This window comes from Thunnus albacares, chromosome 19, assembly GCF_914725855.1.
Source record: "Thunnus albacares chromosome 19, fThuAlb1.1, whole genome shotgun sequence".
In the NCBI taxonomy this organism is placed as follows: domain Eukaryota; kingdom Metazoa; phylum Chordata; class Actinopteri; order Scombriformes; family Scombridae; genus Thunnus; species Thunnus albacares.
Window position 1 is genome coordinate 29829446 of NC_058124.1, and position 9201 is coordinate 29838646.

At 38.4% G+C, this 9201-nt stretch overlaps 1 protein-coding gene across 1 annotated transcript in view; it reads left to right on the top strand.

The window, feature by feature from the left end:
- Positions 1-4393, top strand: part of LOC122970358 (dentin sialophosphoprotein-like) — a 15034-nt gene extending 10641 nt beyond the window's left edge. Inside the window, exon 2 of the mRNA XM_044336473.1 lies at positions 1979-4393. Coding sequence (XP_044192408.1) covers positions 1979-4393 — 2415 coding nt within the window. The remainder of the gene's footprint in view (positions 1-1978) is intronic.
- Positions 4394-9201: the final 4808 nt, after the last annotated feature.

The window sequence follows — 9201 nt, forward strand, 5'->3', positions numbered from 1 at the left end:
TCAGTCTGAGTGTGCAGCAGAAACAGCAGTTAATAAAAACACAGACAGACTTCCTGAAACGGAAGCTGACAGCTGACTGGAGAGGAAGAGAACTATCTGACTGCTGATGTCAGAACCTGAACTCAGACTGAGACCATGTCGACACTCAGCATCTTCTTCTCTCTGTTTTTGTTCCTCCCGTCCAGACTAACATGAAAACGGATGTTGTGTTGAGCTTTTCCAAACACACTCGTGCAGAGTGTGTAGATGTGAAAACTGCGGCTTGGTGTTAGTGTGGAGCTTTGTATAAACGCTGTCATATCAGTAACCAGCACGTCTTCAGGCTGAAGTACCTCTAAGTGCCGCAGACGGCTGCTAGATGCTCCAACTGACTCCTACAAACACCGACTACCACACCTTCTACTATGACTGATGCTACTACGATTAAACATATTACTACTAAACTATGACAATTATAAGCAGGCTACTGTCACTACTACAAAGACTACTATGACTAATACTACCACAACTACAGATGAAAGTATATTTACTATGACTACCTAGGACAAATACTTATACAATTACTATTACTACAAGTAATACTATGATCACTATACGTGCTATAACTACACTATGTAGCACTCTACTATGATCTACTGTGACAACTGGCACGACAAATACTTCTTCTTCTTCTTCTTCTTCTTCTTCTTCTTCTTCTGTGTGTGTGTGACAGTCCTGAGAAAAGTTTAGAGGCATCAGGCTGTCAGAGCTCAGACAACACACACACACACACACACACACACACACACACACTGAGCTGGTCTAGTGGAACAATATGCAGAATGACAGAAAACACATCTGCTGGGAGACAAGCATGTTTACACCTGGCCTCAGGAGAGAGAGAGAGTGTGTGTGTGTTGTCTGTCTGTGTGTGTGTGTGTGTGTGTGTGTGTGTGTGTTGTCTGTCTGTGTGTGTGTGTGTGTGTGTGTGTGCGCGCGCGTGTGTGCAACTGCAGCAGAGTTGCTGCTGACATATGGTCATGCAGATGGTGTTTGACTGTGGGGAGAAAGAGTGTGTGTTAGTGTCTTTGTTCATCTGTGTGTGTGTGTGTGTGTGTGTGTGTGTGTGTGTGTGTTCCTGTTCTTGTACCTCTGTGAGGACCAGCGGCTGCACCGTGACGACGTCTTGACGTTTTACTTTGTGTCAGACGTCCAGAACACAAACATGACGTCTGTACACATTAAAACTCACTGAGTCACTGAGATTAAACTGTTTCCTCAACATCAGCTTCACTTTATCACTCTGTTATCATTTATTATTATTATTATTCACTCTCTGTTACTGTGAGACAACATTACACACAACAAGCTTTAGATTAAAACTGTCAGATTTATTGTTTCTTGACATTTAAATGATACACAAGTTATTAACAATCAATAACAAACTGTGACATGTATAGTAGTTTACAACAAGCTGCAGTTTGGGTCAATAATAAAATATAACAGTAAAGCTGGATCAGAATAACATGAACACATATTGTGTTGCTGCTGTATCGACTCAATCTGAGTGATTCTTCGTTTGTAGACTGATGCTCACTTTATCAATTTTATATTATTTCATATTATATCAACAAATTAAATTATATCGGCCGTTCTCAGTCCTTCAGAATAAAAGCCAACATGTGCTGTGCAGGTTTACAGATAAATATTAATAATAATAATCATTTTAATTATCTATTTCAGGCATTTTAACGGGACGTGTGTGGATGTGTTGAGATGTTTCAGCTTGTCTTTTAATCTCTTGACGCTCACTTCCTGTCTGACTGCTGAGCTCCTGAGAAACTTGTGTTGTGTTACTATGACAACCAGCGTGCCATCGCGTATTATCATGCAGACCTGTGTGCAGTGATTTTGATATTTATTGCTTTTTATTCTGTTTGTATTCTGTTTTTTTATTCTGTCAAGACATCGTTCATGTAAATGTCACAGATTTTAGTAGTCGAGAAGTAGAAATAGTAGTGATAGTAGTAGTAACAGCAGTAGTAGTGATAGTAGTACTAACAGCAGTAGTAGTGATAGTAGTACTAACAGCAGTAGTAGTGATAGTAGTACTAACAGTAGTAGTAGTGATAGTAGTAGTAACAGTAGTAGTAGTGATAGTAGTAGTAACAGCAGTAGTAGTGATAGTAGTAGTAACAGCAGTAGTAGTGATAGTAGTAGTAACAGTAGTAGTAGTGATAGTAGTAGTAACAGCAGTAGTAGTGATAGTAGTACTAACAGCAGTAGTAGTGATAGTAGTAGTAACAGCAGTAGTAGTAGTAGTAGTAACAGCAGTAGTAGTGATAGTAGTAGTAACAGTAGTAGTAGTGATAGTAGTAGTAACAGCAGTAGTAGTGATAGTAGTAGTAACAGTAGTAGTAGTGATAGTAGTAGTAACAGCAGTAGTAGTGATAGTAGTAGTAACAGCAGTAGTAGTGATAGTAGTAGTAACAGCAGTAGTAGTGATAGTAGTAGTAACAGCAGTAGTAGTGATAGTAGTACTAACAGCAGTAGTAGTGATAGTAGTAGTAACAGCAGTAGTAGTAGTAGTAGTAACAGCAGTAGTAGTGATAGTAGTACTAACAGCAGTAGTAGTGATAGTAGTAGTAACAGCAGTAGTAGTAGTAGTAGTAGTAACAGCAGTAGTAGTAGTAGTAGTAGTAACAGCAGTAGTAGTGATAGTAGTAGTAACAGCAGTAGTAGTGATAGTAGTAGTAGCAGCAGTAGTAGTGATAGTAGTAGTAACAGCAGTAGTAGTAGTAGTAGTAACAGCAGTAGTAGTGATAGTAGTAGTAACAGTAGTAGTAGTGATAGTAGTAGTAACAGCAGTAGTAGTGATAGTAGTAGTAACAGTAGTAGTAGTGATAGTAGTAGTAACAGCAGTAGTAGTGATAGTAGTAGTAACAGCAGTAGTAGTGATAGTAGTAGTAACAGCAGTAGTAGTGATAGTAGTAGTAACAGCAGTAGTAGTGATAGTAGTACTAACAGCAGTAGTAGTGATAGTAGTAGTAACAGCAGTAGTAGTAGTAGTAGTAACAGCAGTAGTAGTGATAGTAGTACTAACAGTAGTAGTAGTGATAGTAGTAGTAACAGCAGTAGTGATAGTAGTAGTAACAGCAGTAGTAGTGATAGTAGTACTAACAGCAGTAGTAGTGATAGTAGTAGTAACAGCAGTAGTAGTAGTAGTAGTAACAGCAGTAGTAGTGATAGTAGTAGTAACAGTAGTAGTAGTGATAGTAGTAGTAACAGCAGTAGTAGTGATAGTAGTAGTAACAGCAGTAGTAGTGATAGTAGTAGTAGCAGCAGTAGTAGTGATAGTAGTAGTAACAGCAGTAGTGATAGTAGTAGTAACAGCAGTAGTAGTGATAGTAGTACTAACAGCAGTAGTAGTGATAGTAGTAGTAACAGCAGTAGTAGTAGTAGTAGTAACAGCAGTAGTAGTGATAGTAGTAGTAACAGTAGTAGTAGTGATAGTAGTAGTAACAGCAGTAGTAGTGATAGTAGTAGTAACAGTAGTAGTAGTGATAGTAGTAGTAACAGCAGTAGTAGTGATAGTAGTAGTAACAGCAGTAGTAGTGATAGTAGTAGTAACAGCAGTAGTAGTGATAGTAGTACTAACAGCAGTAGTAGTGATAGTAGTAGTAACAGCAGTAGTAGTGATAGTAGTACTAACAGCAGTAGTAGTGATAGTAGTAGTAACAGCAGTAGTAGTAGTAGTAGTAACAGCAGTAGTAGTGATAGTAGTACTAACAGCAGTAGTAGTGATAGTAGTAGTAACAGCAGTAGTAGTAGTAGTAGTAGTAACAGCAGTAGTAGTGATAGTAGTACTAACAGCAGTAGTGATAGTAGTAGTAACAGCAGTAGTAGTAGTAGTAGTAGTAACAGCAGTAGTAGTAGTAGTAGTAGTAACAGCAGTAGTAGTGATAGTAGTAGTAGCAGCAGTAGTAGTGATAGTAGTAGTAACAGCAGTAGTAGTAGTAGTACTAACAGCAGTAGTAGTAGTAGTAGTAACAGCAGTAGTAGTGATAGTAGTACTAACAGCAGTAGTGATAGTAGTAGTAACAGCAGTAGTAGTAGTAGTAGTAACAGCAGTAGTAGTGATAGTAGTAGTAACAGCAGTAGTAGTAGTAGTAGTAGTAACAGCAGTAGTAGTGATAGTAGTAGTAACAGCAGTAGTAGTAGTAGTAGTAGTAGTAACAGCAGTAGTAGTGATAGTAGTAGTAACAGCAGTAGTAGTGATAGTTGTAGTAGCAGCAGTAGTAGTGATAGTAGTAGTAACAGCAGTAGTAGTAGTAGTAGTAACAGTAGTAGTAGTGATAGTAGTACTAACAGCAGTAGTAGTATTTTTTGCGGGAGGCTCTACAGACCTGCGTGAATGTTTGAAGCAGCGTGTAATGGGGGAAATTGCTGATGACTCAATAAACACACAAAGAGAGCATTGTCAGGTTATGAAATAATGTAATCAAATAATACAATCAGAAGTATAAAGCATCATAGTTCTGGAGGTAAAGATACCACCTAGCTATCTTTACTTTGTATGAAAGGTTGGCACTTAACCAGTCCCTTAAATACTGGTTAAATACTGGTTTACTAACCTTACAGGTCAGCAACCCTCAGATAGAAACATCAGTCAAAAGTTCAGCTAACCTAGGAACAGACTTTCTTCACGACCATATATGACAGTACATAAGCACCAAGTAGCATCACAAAATAACATTATTACTATATTAAATTAAGGACAAACCACACTATCCTCTAAAGCTGATCAGTTTTACACATAAACATCTACATAACTACAGTTTATCTTATCACTGGCTCAGGTAAAGGTATAACAGAATAAACTGAACTGTTAGACACACAACTGCCTCATCTTACACAGCAAAGAACTAAGTTTAGAACAGACACAGCACACAAACTAACACTAAACTGAACTTAAACACTGTCTGAAACATGTATGATATATTGAAGAAATACATCAAATGATAACCTGTTATTCAGTTTTCTTTTACAACATCATAAAACATTATGTTGAATAAACGTTGCAGATTTTTTAATGTGGTGAAACTTTATTGAAAACATAAATGAATCAACATGATTCTTCAGGAAACTGTTTAACTGTCAGACTGAACTTTTCATCGCTCTTCTTCTCTTCACATCTTTCTTCTTCACTCATCATCTTCATCTCATTCCTCTGATTTACCTCCATCCTCTCTTCATCCTCATCTCCTGTCTTTTTCTTCCTCTTTCTTCCCTTCAGCTCATCTCTTTCTTTCTTTCTTTCTCCATACTTCAACATCCATCTTTTCTCCTCTTACTTTCCTGTTTGTTTCCCTCCTTCATCCTGTCCTCCTCTCCTTCATCCTGTCCTCCTCTCCTTCATCCTGTCCTCCTCTCCTTCATCCTTCCTACCTTCTCTTCTTCTTTGATTCTCTGTCCTCTTGTTTTCTCTTCTTTCCTGTTTCATCCTCTTGTATCTTTCATTTCTTCCGTCTCTCATCCTGTCTTTCCTTCTTCCTCACACCTCCTCTTCCTCATCCTCTAATTATTTCCCCTCTCCCTCCTATCTTCCCTCTCGCTCTTCAATCTGCTCCTCCCAGCATGCACCTCTTCCACAGATGGCGCTCCACTTGTTCATCCCTCGCTCCGCAGGAGGGGCGGAGGAGAGGAAATAGACCTCTGTAGGTGAGAAACAGGATCAGGTTGAGACCTGCTGACTGAATTACCGACCCGCCGCGTTCCAGCGTCAGCTGATCGACACGACATGAGTCAACATGTACGACATATGGTCTTTACATTGATACTGGGAACTGTGGTTGTTTTAATGGGAACTGTGGTTGTTTTAATGGGAACTGTGGTTGTTTTAATGGGAGCTGTAGTTGTTTTAATGGGAACTGTAGTTGTTTTAATGGGAACTGTAGTTGTTTTAATGGGAGCTGTAGTTGTTTTAATGGGAACTGTAGTTGTTTTAATGGGAGCTGTAGTTGGTTTAATGGGAACTGTAGTTGTTTTAAGGGGAGCTGTAGTTGGTTTAATGGGAACTGTAGTTGTTTTAATGGGAGCTGTAGTTGTTTTAATGGGAACTGTACTTGGTTTAATGGGAGCTGTAGTTGTTTTAATGGGAACTGTAGTTGTTTTAATGGGAACTGTAGTTGTTTTAATGGGAACTGTAGATGTTTTAATGGGAACTGTAGTTGTTTTAATGGGAACTGTAGTTGTTTTAATGGGAACTGTAGATGTTTTAATGGGAACTGTAGTTGTTTTAATGGGAACTGTAGTTGTTTTAATGGGAACTGTAGTTGTTTTAATGGGAACTGTAGATGTTTTAATGGGAACTGTAGTTGTTTTAATGGGAACTGTAGTTGTTTTAATGGGAACTGTAGATGTTTTAATGGGAACTGTAGATGTCCATCCCTCCATCCATCCGTCCATCCCTCCATCAGACTGATGGAGACTGTTTGTAAAGGATTTTACCCAGAAATCAGTGCAGGAGATCCTGTTGTTAATGTCTCCAGATGTCATGATAATAAAGGTTCTAATCTATAAACCAGATATAGATTATAGATCGATATGGTTTATAGTAGACGTCGATGCCACGCTGGGCGCTGACAGTCATGTTATTAATTGGATCCAGTCTGCAGGTTTATTGCAGGAAGACGTTGATCAGCTCCCACAGCATCATCACTCACTGACTTATCAATCAATTCACCAGCTGTTGATCACAAATAATAGAGAATAACTGGTTGATCAAAGATCCAGAATACTTCAGTTTGTGTTGTTATCTGGCTCCTATGATGATTTAAATATATAGAATAGAGACTCAATACGTTCTTTTAATAGATGTAACCATTAAAAATGTCAACATGCATCACAATTCTGTTTTAATGATTAATATTTCACACTATTTACATAATCGATGCATACAGTCAGTTACACGTTCTGATCGATCAGCTGATTTATAGAAACAAAACCAGAAGCAGCAGGAAATCAGTTTCTGGCAGCATGTTTGTGTTTGAGAGACACGATCCATATAAAATTAATCTTTATAAGTTTAGTCAGCGTGAAAGCAGCGTTTATTCTTTGATGAGATCATCAGGACAGGTCCGATACAATATCATTATAGATGTTAACTTTGTTTTTCTGCCATCTGTTTAATGAGAACCAAGCACAAGAAGTCCTCCACATTAACCTCTATCTATCCATCCATCCATCCATCTATCTCTGTAAAAATAGAGGTTATTTAGAGTATAACTAGATGAAGATGTTATTATTGATGCTACCACAGAGATGAGTGCAGCTCCTGTCTGTTTCTGATGACATCCAGCAGGTTGGAGGTTTTTATTAAAGGCCAGTTGGCGACGTGTCGCAGTCAGACGCCAGAGAGGCAACGGCTGCCAATCTCCTGTCATCAGGATTCACTGGCAGCATATGATGAGGCCATATGGACTATTAACAAACCCAACCTCTCTGCAGGCAGAGGGATGCAGGAGAGACTGTGACCCGCCATATGGAAGAGGAACACAAAGATGGACGCATGGATCTGGCACATCTTCATGGACAGTTAGCACGTCCTGTTAGCATTAATTACACACTGAGATGAATATGGATGAAGGTGTGAAAGCACCAGGAAGACTGAGGAGATGAAGACAGTGGAGGGAGGAGAAGGAGGAGGAAGACGATGGAGGGAGGAGGAGGGATGAGGACGAAGGGGGAATGAAGATGACCTGATTATAACTGGACATGTTTTTATTTACAAACATTTTTGTCAACATTTTACTGATGACATCATCGCTGCCATGACGACTGTCTGCAGGTGTAAAATCCTGTTTCATGGTTTAATAAACGTCTTAATAAACATCTTTGATTATCTGATAACCGTCAGACTCCTTATTTAGTTTGATCAGTTTAGTTAGCTTAACCTTGCTAACCCACGTAGTTAGCTTTACTTAGCAACCATATTTAGTTAGTACTGTTACTTTTGTTAGTTTATTAGGACCTCATGGTTAGTTAAGTTTAGTTAGCTTAAAGCTACCTCATTAGTTAGTTCAGGTAATTCATGTAATTTAGTTAGTTCAGGTACTTTACTTTGTTAAGATTGTTTAGGTAGTTTAGTTAGTTTAGTTAGTTTAGCTGGTTTAGTTAGCTTAACCTAGCTAACCCACGTAATTAGCTCTACTTAGCCACCTCATTTAGTTTGTTCAGTTTAGTTAGCTTAACCTAGCTAACACATTTAGTTAGTACTGTTACTTTTGTTAGTCTATAAGGACCTCATCTGGTTAGTTAAGTTTAGTTAGCTTAAAGCTACCTCATTAGTTAGCTTAGATAGTTTAGGTAGTTTAGGTAGTTGAGTTAGTTTAGTTAGCTTAGTTGGTTAAGATCTTTTAGATAGTTTAGCTAGTTTAGCTTAAGTTTAAGTAATTTAATTAGCTTAACTTGCTCTTCTGTTTAAACAAACATGGCCGCCACTTAACAAGCTAGAATGAAATATAATTTATAGAAGTGATGATGGATCTTCTCTCTCTCGTTTCTGTTTCTCCACTCGTGTTTTTTTCTGCTCTATCATCTCGTTTCCTTCTTTCTTTCTTTCTTTCTTTCTTTTCTTTGTCCTTTTACATCTTTCGTTTTCTCCAGAAAACAAGCTGTTCTTTATATTTCATCATGTTTATTATATTCCTGTTGGATTGCAGGTGAAGTGTGAGATGTTTCAGGGTGTTTAGCTTCTATTAGTGTCCATGAAAACAAACAATTCAATTCAATTCAATTCTATTTTTATTTATATAGCACCATATCACAACAAAAGTCATCTCAAGGCACTTTTCACACAAGCATAACAAGAGCAGTGAACGCAGTAAATGCACCTCCTGCAGCGTCTGATGGGACGAGTCTACTTGCTGGAAGATGTCAGTCTGTTTCTGTTTGTGCTGCGACTCTCAGCTGTTTCACTTCACGTATGTTTAACAGCTCTGCGTCCTGCAGCTCTCTGCTGTGTTTGCTTTATTCTCCTTGTTGCAGTTCATAAATGTGTGAACACTTTGTGTAATGTTGGATTTGTTTGACACGACTCCTGTTCATGAAGCCACATGTGATATCCAGCTGTGAACAGGAAGCTTCAACACTGGAGGCAGAAGGTGAGATTTTATTATCTTCTACTTGATCATTTGTGCTCTTATAGGATCAGACTGACTG